At 43.2% G+C, this 19,258-nt stretch overlaps 1 protein-coding gene across 1 annotated transcript in view; it reads right to left on the reverse strand.

Annotated features, from left to right (window-relative positions):
* Nucleotides 1-18,135, reverse strand: part of LOC310872283 (disabled homolog 2-interacting protein-like) — a gene marked incomplete at its 3' end in the record, with an annotated part of 40,221 nt that extends 22,086 nt beyond the window's left edge. Inside the window, exons 1-8 of the mRNA XM_083784046.1 lie at nucleotides 18,055-18,135; nucleotides 14,811-14,983; nucleotides 12,966-13,237; nucleotides 11,887-12,095; nucleotides 5,977-6,121; nucleotides 5,639-5,783; nucleotides 3,135-3,371; nucleotides 585-774 (exon numbers count right to left, since the gene is read on the reverse strand). Of these exons, the coding sequence (XP_083640172.1) occupies nucleotides 585-774; nucleotides 3,135-3,371; nucleotides 5,639-5,783; nucleotides 5,977-6,121; nucleotides 11,887-12,095; nucleotides 12,966-13,237; nucleotides 14,811-14,983; nucleotides 18,055-18,120 (1,437 nt within the window). The 5' untranslated portion in view covers nucleotides 18,121-18,135. The remainder of the gene's footprint in view (nucleotides 1-584; nucleotides 775-3,134; nucleotides 3,372-5,638; nucleotides 5,784-5,976; nucleotides 6,122-11,886; nucleotides 12,096-12,965; nucleotides 13,238-14,810; nucleotides 14,984-18,054) is intronic.
* Nucleotides 18,136-19,258: the final 1,123 nt, after the last annotated feature.

A 19,258-nucleotide genomic window follows, 5' to 3' on the forward strand; every position in this document is an offset into this window, starting at 1 on the left:
GTATACCACAAAAAAGACGGTACCACCGGGAGTACCAGTGGGGCCACTATCAAGTGCTCACCACTGTACCTGGCAGTGTTGTTTTCGTCGACTAAAACTAAGACGAAATATGTTCGTCGACTACCTTTTTTCACTGACTAAACTAAACTAAATAAAAACTAAATAAAAACTAATCTATGATGACTAAAACTAAGACTAAACATACTGACAATTTCGTCAACAAATAAAAACTAGACTAAAATGTTAGGAAGGGACTAGTGGACAAGAGTTTGACAAGAGTCCAGTTTTATGCTGGGTTGCATGCTGAAAATAGCAGATCTACAATCTTGCGACGCGTTGCAAGATTGTAGATCTGCTATTTTCAGCATGCACAAAGTCATTACAACGACATCAAGGCCTGTCAGTCGACTAAATCAACTGTAGATTTAGTCGACTAAAATCATATGACATTTAGTCGACTAAAACTAGACTAAACACTAGAACATTCCAGGTGACTAAAATGTGACTAAAACTAAGTGAAAACTATTCAAGAGACAACGACTAAAACTAAAAAAGAAATTTGCTGACAAAAACAACACTGGTACCTGGTCTACTTCGGTGAGCAGCGTGTGCAGCGTGGACAGCTCTCGGCCCAGGTCAATGTAGCCGTCGAAGCCGGCCGTGTGGCTCACGCTCTCCGGGTTGGAGATCTCCTGCAGGAAGCGCTGCATGCTGCTCCACTCGCGCTCCACAAAGTCGTTCATGAACAGCATGTACTCCTCCTTGGTACCGAACCTATGTTCAAAAACACAAAGGCATCCATGAACAGCATGGTCTTGCACAGTGGCGTGCACAGATAGACACTAGGGGTCCTAGAGCACCGCCTGCCCTTTTGGCAATGTGCTCTTAAAAAGATATATATATAATAATAATAATCTTAATTTGTAGTGTGTGGACCATGGTGACATTTATCAATTCTTGATAAAAAACACTTTTACTATATTATTTAGGCGCCCACAATCTAAAGCTATGTTTCTATGTCAGTGGTTCTTCGATTAAAAAAAAATAGCAGACCTACAAGCTCGTAGCGCGCCCTATGAGCTTGTAGATCTGCTATTTTTCAATAGCTAAAGCATACCATAATGCTAACACCAAAATGGGTTCCCGCCCCAAAATGGGTTAAGGCAACCAGCCGGTTCCACGCGCTGCACAAGGTGCCCTTTTTTTCACTTGAGCTCCTACCCCTCTAAGTCTGTGCACGCCACTGGTCTTGCATAGCCAGACAATTATTCCACAATGTCTGAATGCAATATATAGTCTGGACCTCCCGAAATCCGAATAAGGAAAGCTGCCATTTCCGTTCATGAAAATATATATTTTTAAATATCTTTACGTTTCATTCTCATTTTCTAAAATAAGGAAGCTGCCATTTCCGTTCATGAAAATATATTTTTTAGATATCTTTACATTTCATTTTTTTTAATATCCATTTCTGCTAAGCAGCAAGCTATTATGCTTAGATGACTTCTAAAATGAATAATACATTTGCGTCACTATAAAGACGAAACGGAAGTGGGGAGGAGGCTTAATTCACTTCCACTTTATCGCTTACTCATGATTAACCTCGCCTCACCCGGCTTTCCACCTCAGAGGAAAGCCTGGTCTCTGTTTAATTTCGATATATATGATCCGCTCGGGAGCGGATGATATCGGTATGTCATGTTGTAGTATTGTTTTGTAGTCGACAGGCAGGAACAACAAACGGCAACTTCCTTTCCCCTCAAACCGGAAGAATAACAATAAAAGCTCTCGTAGCCTGTAGCTTTTATTGAGAAAAGTCGGTTTGAGGGAACAGGAAGTTGCCGTTTGTTGTTCCTGCCTGTCGACTACAAAACAATACTACAACATGACGTGACGATATCATCCGCTCCCCGCATCATATACCCGAAATGAAATGGTGCCCAGGCTAACTCATGATAGAGCTCCCGTTGCTCCAGTCCAGACTGTATGACGGAAGCATTTTGAAAATTGCGAGAGGCAACAGTCTGGCAAACACGAGACTATATGAACTCCTCCTTAACACAATTTCGTTAACGGAAACAAAAATGTATAGAAACAATGTGAAACAAACTAAAACTACAGCATCTAAAACGAAATAGACTTGTAATGTTAATGTATTCAGCCTTCAGTAACCCCCCCCCCCCTAATGGAAGAAAGAGAAAAACATATTCTACCAAATAACTCTAAAAGCTGTGACTAATCCGTGTAGCCACTGGCCCGCCCCTTAAGGGACCCCCCCCCCCCCCCCAGCCATTGTGTGCTTGATAGACCGGTTTTATGACTGATTCTCACTGATAATACCTCGCTGCCCTACTTTTGGAACGTGACCTACTACAGGCTGCTAAAAGCGTGCCCCCCTCTCCGTCCCTCTTTACCAGACAGTGGTGCTAAAATGTTTTACTTTTAGTGAAAGTAACTTCTACTGCAATGTAGAAGTATACTCCGTTATAATTACAAGTAAAAGCGCGGAATTCAAAATGTACTTGAGTAAAAGTACAAAAGGATTCGCATCAAAATGTACTTGAGGTACCAAAAGTAGGAAGTATACTTAATATGCAGAATGTGCCATTTAAAGTTTTCAAACGTATACAAATATTTTGAAAATAGCCGATCTACAAGCTTGATTTACAACAATTGTGAGCTTGTAGATCGGCTAATGTATGTTTTGTAATAATAATCAAAGTAACTAGTTTCAAATAATTGTAGTGGAGTAAAAGTACAATATTTGCCTTGCCTTGACGTAGTGGAGTAGAAGAAAAAGCGTTAGAAATTGGAAATACACAAATAAAGTACAATTGTACAAATACCTCAAAATTGTACTTAAACCCCATTCTGGACGGGAACACCTTTTGTTGTTTTAACTAAGCATCATGTTATACTTTAGCTATTGAAAAATAGCAGATCTACAAGCTCAGCTTGTAGGTCTGCTATTTTTTTTTAATCGTAAAAATGCGGCAACAAATCTTTGAATATTATATTCTTTCAGAGCGAACGTTTTTTTTTTAATTTCGACGTCAGGCCTAAATGGGTTAAGTACAGTATACTTGAGTAAATGTGCTTAATGTTAATTTCCACCAGTCTGCTTCCTTAATTACTTGGTGAAGTTGGCGAGGTTCTGCGTGACCTTGGCGATAAGCGTGAGGGTCCTCGCCGTCCTGTCGTCGGGGAACTCCTGCGTCAGCTCGAACAGCGACGGCGACATCACGGCTGGGCACAGGAAGCGCAGGAACAGCGACGCGCTGATCAGCCGCTCGCTGATGTCCGGCCGCCCCCGCTGGCCGCACTCGTGTCGCCACGACGCGAAGACCTCCTTGAGCTCCCTGGGAAAAACCCTTGTGGGAAGGAGAAAGACATGGATGCAGTGGTGTGCACAGATAGACACTAGGGGGTGCTAGAGCACCCCCCCCTACAATGTGCTCTTAAAAAACAAAACAAAAACAAAAAAAAAGTTTTAATTTTTTTCTTAATTTGTAGTGTGTTGGACCATGGTGACATTGATCAAATCTTGATAAAAAACGCTTCTACTATATTATTTAGGCCCCCACAATCTAAAGCTATATGTCAGTGGTTCTTCGATTAAAAGAAAATAGCAGACCTACAAGCTCGTAGCGCGACACTCGGTGGCGCGCTATGAGCTTGTAGATCTGCTATTTTTCAATAGCAAAAGCACCAAAATGGGTTCCCGCCCCAAAATGTGCTGCACAAGGTGCCATTTTTTTCACTTGAGCACCTGCCCCTCTAAATGTCTGTGCACGCCACTGCATGGATGTCACGGTCCGCTCCTCGGACCGTGAACAATTTACAATTTACAATTTAGGCATTTAGCAGACGCTCTTAATCCAGAGCGACTTACATTTAAGCAAGAACAAAAGCATGGGAATACATCACATAAAAGCATTTATCATGAAACATGCGTAAGCTAAGAAAGTAACAGTGGAATATCTATATAATGAAACTATACATACACTATACATAACTATACATATTTACTACTATGCTATACATATGTACTATGGCGTGCTATGACTATATACAATACAATTATAGTGCTGTCTACATAACATGCTATAAGTCTGTGTCAAATGCTATCTAAGCCAACAGAAATGCTATCTAAGGGGTTAGGGTAAGTGCTATGGGCCATGATGGAGTCTGAAAAGGTGGGTTTTCAGGCTACGGCGGAAGATTGGGAGTGATGCTGCAGTTCTGACTGCAATGGGAAGTGCATTCCACAGTTTTGGAGCCAGAAGGGAGAAGAGTTTGGGACGTGTGGAGCGTTGTCCCAGTGTTTTTAGTGAGGGTACTTCCAGTTTCCCTGCATTGGCTGATCTGAGTGCGCGGGAGGGTTTGTAGGGTTCAATCATACTTGTAAGATATGGGGGAGCCATACCTTTGGTTGCTTTGAATGCCAGCATCAGAGTTTTGTATTCTGTGCGGGCAGCGACCGGGAGCCAGTGGAGGGAGCGGAGCAGGGGGGAGACATGTGAGAATTTTGGCTGGTTGAAGACCAAGCGAGCTGCTGTATTTTGGATCAGCTGGAGAGGCTTTGACTGTCCTTATTTAGAGTTTGGACTATAATATATCTATTTCTGTCATTTATATACTTGCTCGTGTATTCCTGACTGTTTCTCGTTGGTTTTGGTTTTCTGTTACTCTGTTGTTGCCTTAGTTTTGTGTATCTTATTTTGTAGTATTGTTCCTAGTGTTTCCTGTCTTCCTAACTGTTAGTTACCTTGTCTATCCTACCTTGTTATTTGTCAGTGTTTCCACCTGTGTCCTTTTAGTCCCCTAGCCTATCCTGTGTTTGATTGTATTTTGAGTTCACCTGTGTCCTGTTACCCCTGTCTATTTAAGCCCTTTGTTTGCAGCGTGTCCTTGTTGGTACATAGACCTCTGTCTAGTGAGTGCATATGTTTTGCGAATATATATGTTTTTATCGAATGCACTATAAAAGTGCAATTGCCGAAGAGCTTCGGCAATGGCGTTAAGGTATTAGTATCAAAATTAGGATTCAATTGCCGAAGGGCTTCGGCAATGGCGCGGAAACGGCTAATAATCGACTTAAGAGATTGGTAGTCGACTAAGACTCCCCTGAGGATCAGCCCTAGTAGCATTGGTTCTAACTGCGGATCTACCATGAGAGCTGCGTTTCTGTTGCGGGATTGATCAAGGCCTGCCTGTATAGTCATAGAAAGGTAGAAGTACCAAAAGTAGGCTCAGGGGCGTCTGTATCTCACTGGGACTCGCCATACAGGTCGCTCCAATGAACTGCAGCGGCCAATGAGGCTTCTAGTTTTTGAGTGGTGCAACCACTCCAAGGAACAGCAATGTCCGTGTTAACCTATGTATGTGACTATGTGACTATGAGTACTAGTAGGGGCAAAAGTGGCACTGTTGTACCTCATCGTAGCGCGCCACCGAGTGGCGTCGCTACGAGCTTGTAGGTCAGCTATTTTTGAAAAATCGTGAAAATGCGGCACAAATATATATACCGGTAGGAGTCCAGTATTTTGCAAAAGGCCAGTCATGTATATTATGTAAAGGTACCGGTAGGAGTCCAGTATTTTGCAGAAGGCCAGTCATGTATATTATGTAAAGGTACCGGTAGGAGTCCAGTATTTTGCAGAAGGCCAGTTCGCAGCACATTCTCAGGTTCTCCTGATGCTCTGGAAGCTCCGAGGAGGAACACCGACCAGGATCCACCTCACAGTTCTCGTCTGACTCGTACAACGCCTTGATGAACTCACCTATATCGCAGGCATTAGCACACGCGCACACGCACACACACACACACACACACACACACACACACACACACACACACACACACACACACGCACACAGCATTGATTACATCCGATAATACACGTACAGTGATTGCAGACAATATCTTCACGACAGACAGACAGACAGACAGACAGACAGACAGACAGAGTTTACCCAGTGCATCTTGTAGGTATTTCTGTCCAACCAGCTTCAGGTATTCCTCGACGCTCTTTGTCGCCAGCGTGTTCTCTCTGAAGATCAGCTGGTCGTTGTCACGACAACGATCCACCTCTGACATCATCAGGTCAGTCAGGAAGTCCTGAAAGCCCAGGGTCAAATTAACATAATCAATATTTGGGTGTTTTTGCATGGCTTTCCGGAGTTACGGCATGAGTCAGCCAAGTTTCTGGACCCAATTGGACTGGTTTGTAATTATAAATGTCCCATCCCAGCCCAAGTCTATGGACTTTAATATTTGTTTAGGGCAAATTATGGTAAGACATACGTCATCTCACTGATATAAATATATTCATTTTTTTACGGAAATGAGAAGCACAGAAATCTGGACGCCCCTCACTTCACACGAGTGTGATTTTTCTGTTTATTTGCGAATAATTATTTTTAACAACACAAACCTCGTCTGGGGGGGTCCCTGGCTGCTTATCAATATTTTCAGATGGAGGTCCACAGCCAGATATACATTTGGGGGTCCTTGACATGAAAATGCCTGGAGAACCAATGTTCTAATCTAAACCAGTGATATTAAACCCATTCTGAACGGGAACCCATTTTGGTGTTAGCATCATGTTATGCTTTAGCTATTGAAAAATAGCAGATCTACAAGCTCATAGCGCGCCACTCGGTGGCGCGCTACGAGCTTGTAGGTCTGCTATTTTTGAAAAATCGAAGAACGACTGACATTTTTATAATCTGATCTCAGGTCAGAATGGGTTAATCAGACCAGTGTGTGTCCAGTGGAAACCTCGTATGAATCTGATCTCAGGTCAGAATGGGTTAGTATAGAGCCCTGAGGGACTCCGCCAGGGATCATCGCCTTGCTGGCTTGTGGTGGACATCTTTGTCAAAATATTAGTTTTGCCACTGATGTACAAAATGAGTTGACAATAATATAACTAGAAGAAACACAGATAGCCCTGAATGACCACAACAGTTCTGTAACTCCTGGAAAATAAAACATTTGAGAACACCTAAGTACTAGTGGATTCCTAATGTGCCATAGTAAATCATATTCATATTCTGGAGACTTGGCATTCAGTAATTGGTTCTCATGCCACAGACAAGGCCAAGTCTTTGCCATGGACACATTTTGTCCGTGTACGGACTAACGGACATATTGATTATCCCTGGACTCCGCTCAACCATAGTTAAAGATGGAGTGCCGTGATTTTTTTCCACACTTAAACATGATCATCAGGTGTATTTAGGTGTATATGAGGTATCATTTTCAATAAAGTGTACAGTATTTGTTAAAATTATGGTTTTATGTGGACACACCCACCAGTTCATTAGGTATGCGTGAGTTTAACCGTAGCACCACCCACCTAATCCAGTCCCTCCGCCTCCTCCTTTAAGACCACCCACTTGTCCTAGTCCCTCCCCCTCCTTATAAAAGGACAGCCCATGGCTCTGCCCTTTTGTTTACAAAATGACAAATTGGTGTCTGTAATGTAACAATAACTCATGTTTTTGTGAATGTTAGAAGTGAACACTTCCCATATTTCTGAGATATCGTATAAGCACCATTATGCACTTATACTGCCACCATCCATGTATAGGCATATAATCCACGCATACATACCATATCAGATCTGTTTTTTCTGATTTTTTATAATCATTTATTTATTTCCTCCAATTATATTGACCCTATTGTCACAATCAGCTCAGCTCATCATGCAATTAAATCATAGTTTAACAGCAGAAACAATTAATTTGATAGATCATTTAGCATGAATAATTTTATTAATTTGCCAATATATTGTAGGCTATTGATTTCCTGCACCCTGGCATTAAAACTGTCCAAAACACTTGCACTGCCCTAGGCACATGATGCTCTTGACAGAAGACTCTCCACTCTTGCTCTGATCAAACTCAATTTACAACATGAATGTTCCTTCTGACTGCGTTGAGCAAAAGTCGCCAGATTTAAAGAAACAAGCGGCCAAGTCCACAAAAATAAGTCACAGATATTGCCTTGAATATTTATGAAAACGTTTCAACAACACCAATCCTGTTAACAACATATTAATTTGAGGGTCCTTCACATAAACCATTGGTCAAGTCAACCACATCTCCCCTGAAAGTTACTTATATGAAAACAAGCCCAAGTCGCTTGTAATAGCCAGACATGGCAACATGACTTCCAGCGCGACACAACAACAGATTCTAATTCTTGACTTTACAGCCTCGTATAAGTATTAGGACCTACATATTGACTACAACAGCCAACAAGAATGCACATGCACTGTGCCACTACACTCTGTATCAAAGCCCGACCACTGTGATTATAAAAGAAACAACATACTCCTTGAGAACAACAAGAGCAACTATACAGCAGAGCAGTAGGCTATAAGGCTGGTTTGTTGTGGTTTCCATGATTATCCTGAGGACCCGACGTGAACATTTACTTGCTTCCAATCTAACGGAAAACAGTCTGCTCTGCTGTGAACTGGTAATGTGTGAAATGACTTGTAAAGTTGCCCGAACGGCCAAGGCTCCAAGAATAGACGCAGTCCAAGAATGTAGGCCTACATCTTTTGTTGTATTTATTTACCTCCAAAACTGATGAACAGCCCATATGACGGATTGTCACAGCCTGGGTCTGAGGCAAAACAAAATACTGCACGAATGATACTGGCCACAATACACTTTCAAAAACCAAAAGTAAGAAATAAACACTTGATAACTAACAAAGACAAAAACAACAAACCAAGAACTAAAGACACTGAAAACAGGCTATGCCTTTCCTGAAGACCCTGGCAGCTCTCCCTTGGTGTTGTCTCTTTGCTGTCTCAAGCCAACTGAGCAATCTCCCAAACATTTCCACAAGCCTCCCTTATATACCAGGTGAGACCCCACCCACAATGATTAGTAATTGGACCAATCTACTCAAACAAGGTAAACCATGACCCATGAGTTAGACCAACTATACAATTACACATTTAGAGTCTGAATGTTTTCCAAGGCATCACATCAAACACAAAACAATTATGATAGCATTAGGCAACACCGATAAGTAGTACAGTATATGATGCTACACATAGCCACACCTCCAAGGAGCTTAATGACAGTCAATTAATGGGAGCAGCTGTGCAGTGTGCGTTTGTAATGTTCAGTTTCACATTGTGGAGTCTTCTAGTGTCTATAGGGCACGGGTTGCCCCGTGACATTTTCCCCCCCTTCAGATGACGCCCCCTGCATGTGGCGTCCTCGAAAGAAGACCACCAAAGTTCTCACCCCACAAGTGAACCAGTAGTAGACACTGCTTCCCCAGCAGGTGCATTGGCTGTGCCCCCTGTGCCTCCATGTCCCCTGGAGCTGGGCCATCCGGAGGTTGAGGCCACTGAACTGCTGCCTCTCCTTCACCTTCTCTGTACCATTGTCCCTCTGGAACTGATGAACCGGCTCCACCAGCTTGATGTGGTTGGAAAAGCTTGCCTCTTGGGAAGTGGCTGTGTCCACCATGGGTTGGAAGCCTTCCTCGACAGCTCCCCCTGTGGCACCCTCTTCCTCCAAGAGTATGGCTTTCTGCTGCTGGTGATGTTGCTTTGTAGGCATTCTGGACTGTCTTTTCTTCTTTTTCCGCTGCCACCACATGTAAAGTTGCCCGAACGGCCAAGGCTCCAAGAATAGACGCAGTCCAAGAATGTAGGCCTACATCTTTTGTTGTATTTATTTACCTCCAAAACTGATGAACAGCCCATATGACGGATTGTCACAGCCTGGGTCTGAGGCAAAACAAAATACTGCACGAATGATACTGGCCACAATACACTTTCAAAAACCAAAAGTAAGAAATAAACACTTGATAACTAACAAAGACAAAAACAACAAACCAAGAACTAAAGACACTGAAAACAGGCTATGCCTTTCCTGAAGACCCTGGCAGCTCTCCCTTGGTGTTGTCTCTTTGCTGTCTCAAGCCAACTGAGCAATCTCCCAAACATTTCCACAAGCCTCCCTTATATACCAGGTGAGACCCCACCCACAATGATTAGTAATTGGACCAATCTACTCAAACAAGGTAAACCATGACCCATGAGTTAGACCAACTATACAATTACACATTTAGAGTCTGAATGTTTTCCAAGGCATCACATCAAACACAAAACAATTATGATAGCATTAGGCAACACCGATAAGTAGTACAGTATATGATGCTACACATAGCCACACCTCCAAGGAGCTTAATGACAGTCAATTAATGGGAGCAGCTGTGCAGTGTGCGTTTGTAATGTTCAGTTTCACATTGTGGAGTCTTCTAGTGTCTATAGGGCACGGGTTGCCCCGTGACATGACTGTTTGAAAATCTGCCGCACAGAGAGCAGCAAACTGGCTGCGCCGTTCAGTTCACACGCGTGTATGTGGCAGGCAGCTCCGCCCACAGAGGTTGTCGTATTTAAAAATATATATAGAGGGGGAGGTGCGTGTGTGCGTGCAATTTTTTTACGTCACACTATCCGTGTTTACTTCATTGGCCCGTTTGACCGTCAAGTGTTCAGCCTCCAGGAAGAAACCCTAAATACAAAGTTATTACACCATTGCACATAAAAACAACTCCAGGGTGTCTAATGAAGTACTGTCACCCCATAGACACATGGAAAGCTGGAAAAATACAAACATTGTGGCACTCCATATTTAATGGTTAATAAGGGACATTTCACCGCTGGTAGGCCTATATAAACTCACATGCACTGCACATCACTTCAAAGCACAGTTTGAAATGTGCACCCTGTGGCCAGAAAAATTATGTAGTCTCTGTGTGTTTGTTTGACTATAGGGTTTGACTGGATTGCTGGAATATACTACAATGACCAGGCACGTGCAGGGGGGGGGGGGGGGGGGGGGGGGTGATGTGGGGGGCCAAAAAGGGCTTATTTGGGGGGCAAAAAGGGCTTATTTGGGGGGCAAATAAGGGCTTATATGGGGGACCAACAAGGGCTTGTGTGGAGGGGCAATAAGGGCTTGTGTGGGGGGCAAATAAGGACTTGTGTGACAAGACAAACATTTGACAAGTAATGATAATTCCACTATCATAATTATCTTTTAATCTGCCATCAGTCAGTTTTAGTTTCAGACTAATGAGAACATATTGCTTATTTTACTGTCCAATGACATGAAATGGCACAAGGGACGGACTCCACAAAAAGACCACTTTTGTGCCATTTTCTGGAGTTTGAGCCCCTGCCCCCCCAGTGCTCTCTGCACGGCCCTGACAATGACCATAATGCTTTGGTGCACTCACCCCACATTGTGGAGAGGGGGATGGCTTGCCTTGTCCTACTGAGACAACACGCAGTCCAAGGACTGTCTAAAAAGGACGAGACGCGAAGACCGTAAGGGCGACGCCATGTTGCTCACATGGTGCTCCATGGAAGGAAAGAAACATGCGCAGTTGAGACCAAGGAAGCTGAACGCGGAAGTGTTGGCTGCATAAAGCCCATTGTGCATGTTCCTTTCCTTCCATGGAGCACCATGTGAGCAACATGGCGTCGCCCGTACGACGCCATGTTGTCTTCGCGTCTCGTCCTTTTTAGACAGTCCTTGACGCAGTCCAGGAAGGAAGTGAGACCCGTGTCTGTGACATCACAGACCCTTTGAAATACTATTGAATATGTAAAAAACACATGTTGCCCCCTGCAGGAAAGCGTTTCTTGTCTCCCAAACGTCATTAAAACAAGATCTGGATCTGGGTTGAAGTGGCCCTTTTAATGGTTATTAGTAAAAGGGCCTTTTTCTGTACATGTAAACATTGTCAATATAATCAGACGAGTGTGTGTCCAGTGGAAACCTCGTATGAATCTGATCTCAGGTCAGAATGGGATAAACACATCAATATATAGTGACCTTGGCCTTGCCCGTGCTGTGCAGGATGTGCACCAGCGCCTGGGCCAGCTCCTCCTTGGCTCGCAGGCTGACGGCCGTCTCCAGCGTGTTGCACAGCTGCAGGTAGTTGGCGCTGATAAACTCGGCGAATTCCTTGTACCGCTCCATGGGCAGGATGACCACGCTCTGGTAGCGGCTCTTGATGCGCACCGTGGGGCCCGAGGACTTGGCTATGCCGAGATGTATAAAGTATGTACAAATGTAAAGTAATTATCAGTGTTGTTTTTGGCAGCAAATTTCAATTTTAGTTTAGTCATAGTCTTTGGACTGAAACTTCATTTAGTTTTAGTCACATTTTAGTCACCTGGAATGTCTTAGTGTTAGTATAGCTTTAGTCAACTAAATGTCATAAGATTTTAGTCGACTAAATCTACAGTTGATTTAGTCGACTAAAATGTATTTTGGCGGGTACTCTTGATGCCGTCGAATTGAGTGTTTTTACACTTGCTGAAAATAGCCGATCTACAAGCTCACAGATAGATCAGCTATTTTCAGCATGCAACAAAGTGTAAAATGACTTATACTGGATCTCTTGTCCACTAGTCCCTTCCTAACATTTTAGTCTAGTAGTTTTTATTTGTTGACTAAATTGTCAGTATATTTAGTCTTAGTTTTAGTCATCGTAGCTTAGTTTTCATTTGTTTTTGTCAGTGAAAATAGGTTGTCGACGAACATTTTTCGTCTTAGTTTTAGTCGACGAAAACAACACTGGTAATTATATTACTAGTTAGTTTACTGGATAAAGGTAATGTTACTTTAACGGCCCATTCTCGGGGCCGGGAACAACATAATTTGAGATTGTGATCCAAGGCCAAATATATACAATTCTGGGTGTCCTTGACATGAAATAGTTTGAGAACCTCTGACATAGAAACATGGGTTTTTTTAGAAGGATTTAGAAGACATTTTGTATAATATAGTGTCAAGGAACATGTTACTTTATAGTTACTTTCCAACACTGATGGCACTTTACTTGAATATGTCCATTTCTCGATACATTACACACATACACACACGCGTGCGCAGTCACACACACACACCTCGAAGGGTACTGGGCGTGCTTACTGGGTACCACTTCTCGACGAGCTGCCTGCCCGTCACCGTGGCGACGGGGATGTTGACCAGTCCCACGTAGCTGCTCTTGTCCTTCTTCCTCTTCCTGTCCGTGTCCTTGTACAGGTGGAAGGTCATGGCGCCGACGGGCGGCAGGCTGGCGAACTCAAAGCGCTCGCCCCAGAACACCACGTCGGTCTTCAGCTTGCACGAGGTCCTGGCGTACAGCGTGTGGTCCAGACACAGCTCGCAGAAGTACCTGGAACATACACACACACATGTATTTAACCCATTCTGACCTGAGATCAGATTCATACGAGGTTTCCGCACTGGACACTGCACACTGGTCTGATTAACCCATTCTGACCTGAGATCAGATTCTAATCCACGTTACTCGAGAACCGTTCGCCCCCCCCCACCGACTTCAAATTCGACACACGCGTTCCACCCCACCACAGGGAGAGTGCAGTGCCCGGTGTCAAGCCGGTCGGACTCACTGTTGTCCAGAACCGCCCCAAAAAAGGCCTCTGGCCGGGCTCTGGACAGGGCCCCTGCCCCCTGGACACAGACATAATATTTGGGTGGGGCATTCATTTCCAACTTGCAGCGTTTCAAGTAGGCCAGTGCCCAACGGGCACCGCTGTAGACTCTACAGTGTAGACTAGAGGCTCCAAACGGGCACCGCTCTAGTACAGTATATAAATTATTTGGAGGGGGGGGGGGGGACCCTTGGCATGAAGAAGTTTGAGAAGTACTGCGGTGCAGTAAAGATCAGTGGTTTCCAAACGTTTTTAAGCTCGAGACCCAAAATAAAAACGTGTTGTTTGCAGATCTGCAAGCGCACAACACGTCGCTTCGCGCTGCGTTGTGAGCTTGTATATCGGCTATTTTCCCTTTTTTTTAAGCTTTTTGCTTTAATGTTTTGAAATAATATGAATAAAAAACAATCAAAACAAAAGGGACCCATAAAAATGGGTGTTTGAAGGCGGCGGCGACGACCCACAATTGGGTCTCGTTTGGGGAAACAGCCGGTACACAAAGACCCCTTTTCCACCGGTTGGTTCCCAATGGGAACCGGTTCAGTTCTTTTTGGTTTTTAGTCCATGAGCCAGAGCTCCAAAATTGGTGGGCAAACTATACCCTATATTAAATTGTTTATAGGATCAATACAAGTAAATTAATACATGATAACCCATTCCACAGTAGTAGCTTTTTCATGTTTTCGATTATTTTGCATATTTTACCTATACATAATGCCTCATTTGCATATTTAAAAATGTAAAATTTGTAATACAATAAATCATTCCACAGTAGTAGCTTTTTCATGTTTTCGATTATTTAGCATATTTTACCTATACATAATGCCTCATTTGCATATTTAAAAATGTAAAATTTGTAATACAATAAATCATTGTCTTCTCAATTGGGGAAGTTTCATGGTGATAACAATCTAATATAGGTATGGTTTTGCCTATACTCAATTCATAATTAATGTTTCAATTTTGGAGATCTGGCTCATGGACTATATAAAAACCAAATAGAACTGAACCGGTTCCCACTGGGAACCAACCGGTTGGGAAAAAGGGGCCAGAGAGTAAATTTAAGGCCTATCCATAGTCTGGATTTTCCGGTGGTGAGGTGACCACCACCGCTCCAGTGGTGAGCTGACCACCGGAACGTTGAGGGGTGGTGAGTAAAAACAGAGAGAAGGGCTGGGGGGCGGTGGCGGTGGTTTGCTCTTCACCGCTGCTCGTGACGTCATGTTGTAGTTCGGTGCAGGTCACCCCACCACCGTAAATCCAGACTATATGTATGAGCCTTTATAGCGAGACCTTTTCTTGGCGGGCAGGTCTTTGCCCTCCACCACCCAGACGGTGAGCACGTTCTCCAGCCTGCGGCTGTTGTCTCGGTTGGGGTGTACGGCTCTCCTCAGGTTCTCCATCCACTTGTCCCGCTCCGCTGCCGAGCGGCATGAGAAACACTTGGTGCCCGTGGTCGTCGTCACCTGTACACAGGAGGGGAGACCAGGAACACTTGGTCACAGTGGCGTGCACAAATAGACACTAGGGGGTGCTATAGCCTATAGAGCACCCCCCTGCCCTTTTGGCAATTTTGCTCTTGATTTGTAGTGTGTTGGACCATGGTGACATTGATCAAATCTTGATAAAAAAACGCTTCTACTATATTATTTAGGCCCCCACAATCTAAAGCTATGTTTCTATGTCAGTGGTTCTTCGATAAAAATAAAAAAGCAGACCTACAAGCTCATAGCGCGCCACCGAGTGGCGCGCTATGAGCTTGTAGATAGCTATGAGCTTGTTTCGATAGCTAAAGCACCAAAATGGGTTTCCGCCCCAAAATGCGCTGCACAAGGTGCCCTTTTTTCACTTGAGCACCTGCCCCTCTAAATGTCTGTGCACGCCACTGACTGGTCATGATACTATGCCCTTGTGTACATGCAGTGTTCATTTCGAAACCCATATGACGGAAATTGTTTGTCGACTACCTTTTTTCACTGAACTAAATAACACATTAAAGGACCACTTCACCACTTTTCAACCTATCTTCATATAATAGGTCCCCACTGATAATCATGATAAAATGGCACGATTTTTTTCCTACTCAGTCTGTGTCTCATAGGAGGGCTGTGGGCGGTTTAGGAACCGTCTTCCAGTGACATCATCATTAGGCAGATTATTTTACAATTATTATAATTTTACTTTTTTTATTTACAAAATGTTTTAGATTTTCATTATCGTGAGAACGATTTTCGCAACTTTTCAGGACTAGAAAGCCTGCAGTTTTTATTAGCTTGTATTCCCATCGATGATGTCACTGGAAGACGGTTTTCTGAACTGCCCACAGCCCTTCTATGAGACACAGACAGAGTAGAAAAGAAATTGCGCCATTTTTTCATGATTATTAGTGGGGACCTATTATGAATGAATGAATTTTATTTGTATAGCACCTTTCCAAACGTATAGTTACAAAGTGCTTTACAGACAGGTTATAAAAACAGTAATCATAAAAACAACAAAACATCAGGACATCAGATAAAATAAAGCATGGAGAAAATAACAGGTCAATAAAACAATAAAAAACAATATTAGGAAAAACACTTGGCATACAGATGTGTTTTTAAAAGCGTTTTAAAAGAAGGCACTGATTCTGCTAATCTAAGAGCCAAAGGCAGGGAGTTCCAGAGCAAAGGTGCCCGAGCCGCAAAGGCCCGGCCACCCCGAGTGACCAGACGCGTTGCAGGAGGAACTAGGAGGGCCCTCCCCGATGACCTAAGGGAGCGCACAGGGTTATGGGGTTTCAGCAAATCTCTTAAATAAATGGGAGCTAGGCCATGTAGAGCTTTAAAAGTAATTAATACAATCTTAAAATCAATTCTGTAGCTTACAGGGAGCCAGTGAAGACTAGCTAAAATCGGTGTGATATGTTCACGTTTTCTCGTGTTAGTGAGAAGGCGAGCCGCAGAGTTCTGCACCATCTGGAGGCGAGATATATATTTTTTGCTCATACCAGAGTACAGTGAGTTACAGTAATCCAGTCGTGAAGATATGAATGAATGTATGACGGTTTCCAGGTCTGCAAATGACAAAAAAGGTTTAATTTTAGCGATATTTCTGATTTGATGGTAACATGACTGGACTACTTTGGTGATTTGGGTGTTGAAGGAAATATCCGGATCGAAGAAAACACCTAGGTTGCGGGCTGAGTGTGTGATGTTTGCGGATAGGGTGCCAAGTTCAGAATGAAATGATTGGGTTGAGTTTGGGGGGCCAAATATGATAATTTCTGATTTGGATTCATTTAATTGCAGAAAGTTATGAGACATCCAACTCTTTATGTCAGAGAGACACGCAAGAAGGCGTGGTACGTTTCCTGCAACACCAGGTTTAAGGGGGATATACAGCTGCGTATCGTCCGCATAACTATGGAAAAGAATTCCATGGTTCCTAATAATGTTTCCAATTGGCAGCATGTAAATTGTAAAACGTAGTGGACCAAGGATAGAACCTTGTGGAACGCCACATTTAAAAGGAGCTCGTGATGAGGAGGCCTCCCCAATCACGATTGAGAAGCTTCTGTTTGTTAAGTATGATCGGAACCACTCTAAAGCAACGTTGTTTATGCCGACCAGGTTCTTCAGGCGTTCGATTAAAATGGCGTGATCGACAGTGTCAAAGGCAGAGCTCAGGTCTAAAAGGAATAAAATTGAGCAGTCACCGGAGTCTGCATTTAAAAGGAGGTCGTTCGTAACTTTTAAAAGTGCTGTTTCCGTGCTGTGCAAGGCCCTATATGAAGATAGGTTGAAAAGTGGTGAAGTGGTCCTTTAACTAAGGTATTAATTAATTAATGATTCCTCCACTGCCAGCGTTTTTCCAGTGAAAACCCTTATTTTGAAGGCCCATGGGTCCCCGAGATGCGAATAGGAAATAAACAAACGCTGTGTTGAGTGACGGACGATCGCATTTTCTTTCACCCGCAAAATACATTTTGTAAACGCAATTATATCTGTTCTTTGGTTATTATGGGCCGTCGAGTAAAGCTCGTTTCGACCAAAAACACAAATCGGAGGAAAGAATCCGAGATAAATGTATTTTTCTATGGATACAGCAGGCGAAATGTCCCCTTCTGGTTCATCTGTTGCTTATAGCAACCCATAACCTTCATACAGTGGCGAAGAGAGCGATCTATCATAAACCACTGAAAAGACGAAGACCACATCTCCATCCTCTGGATTAGACTTGATGTAGATCTCCATCAACGGCAGGAAATGTGATAAAAAATGAAAGCTATGATTGATGACTATAAAACTATGATTAAATATGAGCTTGTATATATAGATCAGCTATTTCTGGTTGAAATTAAACATTACGACGCCATCAAGGCCTGCCAAAAATACATTGCAGTCGACTAAATCAACTGTAGATTTATTCGATTAAAACTAGTATAGATAAGTTCAGATCTTTTCAGATTTAGGATTTTATTGCAAAGTCTATGACTAAATGGAATTGTATTCAAGACTGCAAATAAATCGTGTGCGTGAGTGCGACGTGCGTGTACCTCAAAGCAGTAGTCCTGTCCCAGTAGAGATGAATGGACTGGTTTAATGATCACTGATTGGTCCATTCTGAGGTCCAATGATGATGTCACACTCGGAGCGCTTAGCAATGAATCCTGGCTGGCGCACTGCAAGCGATGCATCACACACCTAATAATCATAAATAATAATACCATTCAAATTGATAATAAAAAAATACAGGGGGATCACCAAATGTTTTTGTGACGGGAACTTTCTGAGTGGTGCAGCCACTCCAAAGAACAGCAATGTCCGTCCTTTCCTGTGCCTGTCGTGCTAAAGTGGCACTGTTGACCTAGAAACAGAGAGAGTGTTGCACTGTTGCCTGCTAAGCAATCAGCAATCAGACACCCACTAGTCAGACAACCACTAGTCAGACAACCACTAGTCAGACACCCACTAGTCAGACACCCACTAGTCAGACAACCACTAGTCAGACACCCACTAGTCAGACAACCACTAGTCAGACACCCACTAGTCAGACAACCACTAGTCAGACAACCACTAGTCAGAAAACCACTAGTCAGACACCCACTAGTCAGACACCCACTAGTCAGACAACCACTAGTCAGACACCCACTAGTCAGACAACCACTAGTCAGACAACCACTAGTCAGACACCCACTAGTCAGACAACCACTAGTCAGACACCCACTAGTCAGACAACCACTAGTCAGACACCCCAACAGCACCACTCGGGTCAGATGTTTTTGTACACTACATACGAGGGAATGAAATGTATTCAAGGGGGAGTGGTTAACCAGGCTAATGTACTTAAATTAAAGTAAAAGTACTCATTTTGTTTTCAAAGTTATATATGTGTTGTGAAAATAGCAGATCTACAAGCTCACTATGCGTCACATCGCGACACATCGTGAGCTTGTAGATTGGCTATTTTTATATGCCCAAAATGTATGCGCTGAAGTGGTTACTATATGTTTTGTAACTAAAGCAAGTACAGTACTTGTGTAAATGTACTTAGTTACTTTCCACCATGGTTACAGCATTGAGGCATTATATATCTCTGGAGGATATGGATTGGTCTCCTGCTTTTAACTGTGCAACGGTGGACAAATCCTGAGGCTGTTTGACCTCCTCGTTTTCATCAAAACCCTGTCAAAACTGTCAGGATTCAAGTTAGAACAGAACCCTGATGCAGACATTTTTTTTAAAGCCATTAAGACTAAG

Source organism: Protomyctophum parallelum (assembly GCF_964188405.1).
Source record: "Protomyctophum parallelum genome assembly, chromosome: 15".
Classification (NCBI taxonomy): domain Eukaryota; kingdom Metazoa; phylum Chordata; class Actinopteri; order Myctophiformes; family Myctophidae; genus Protomyctophum; species Protomyctophum parallelum.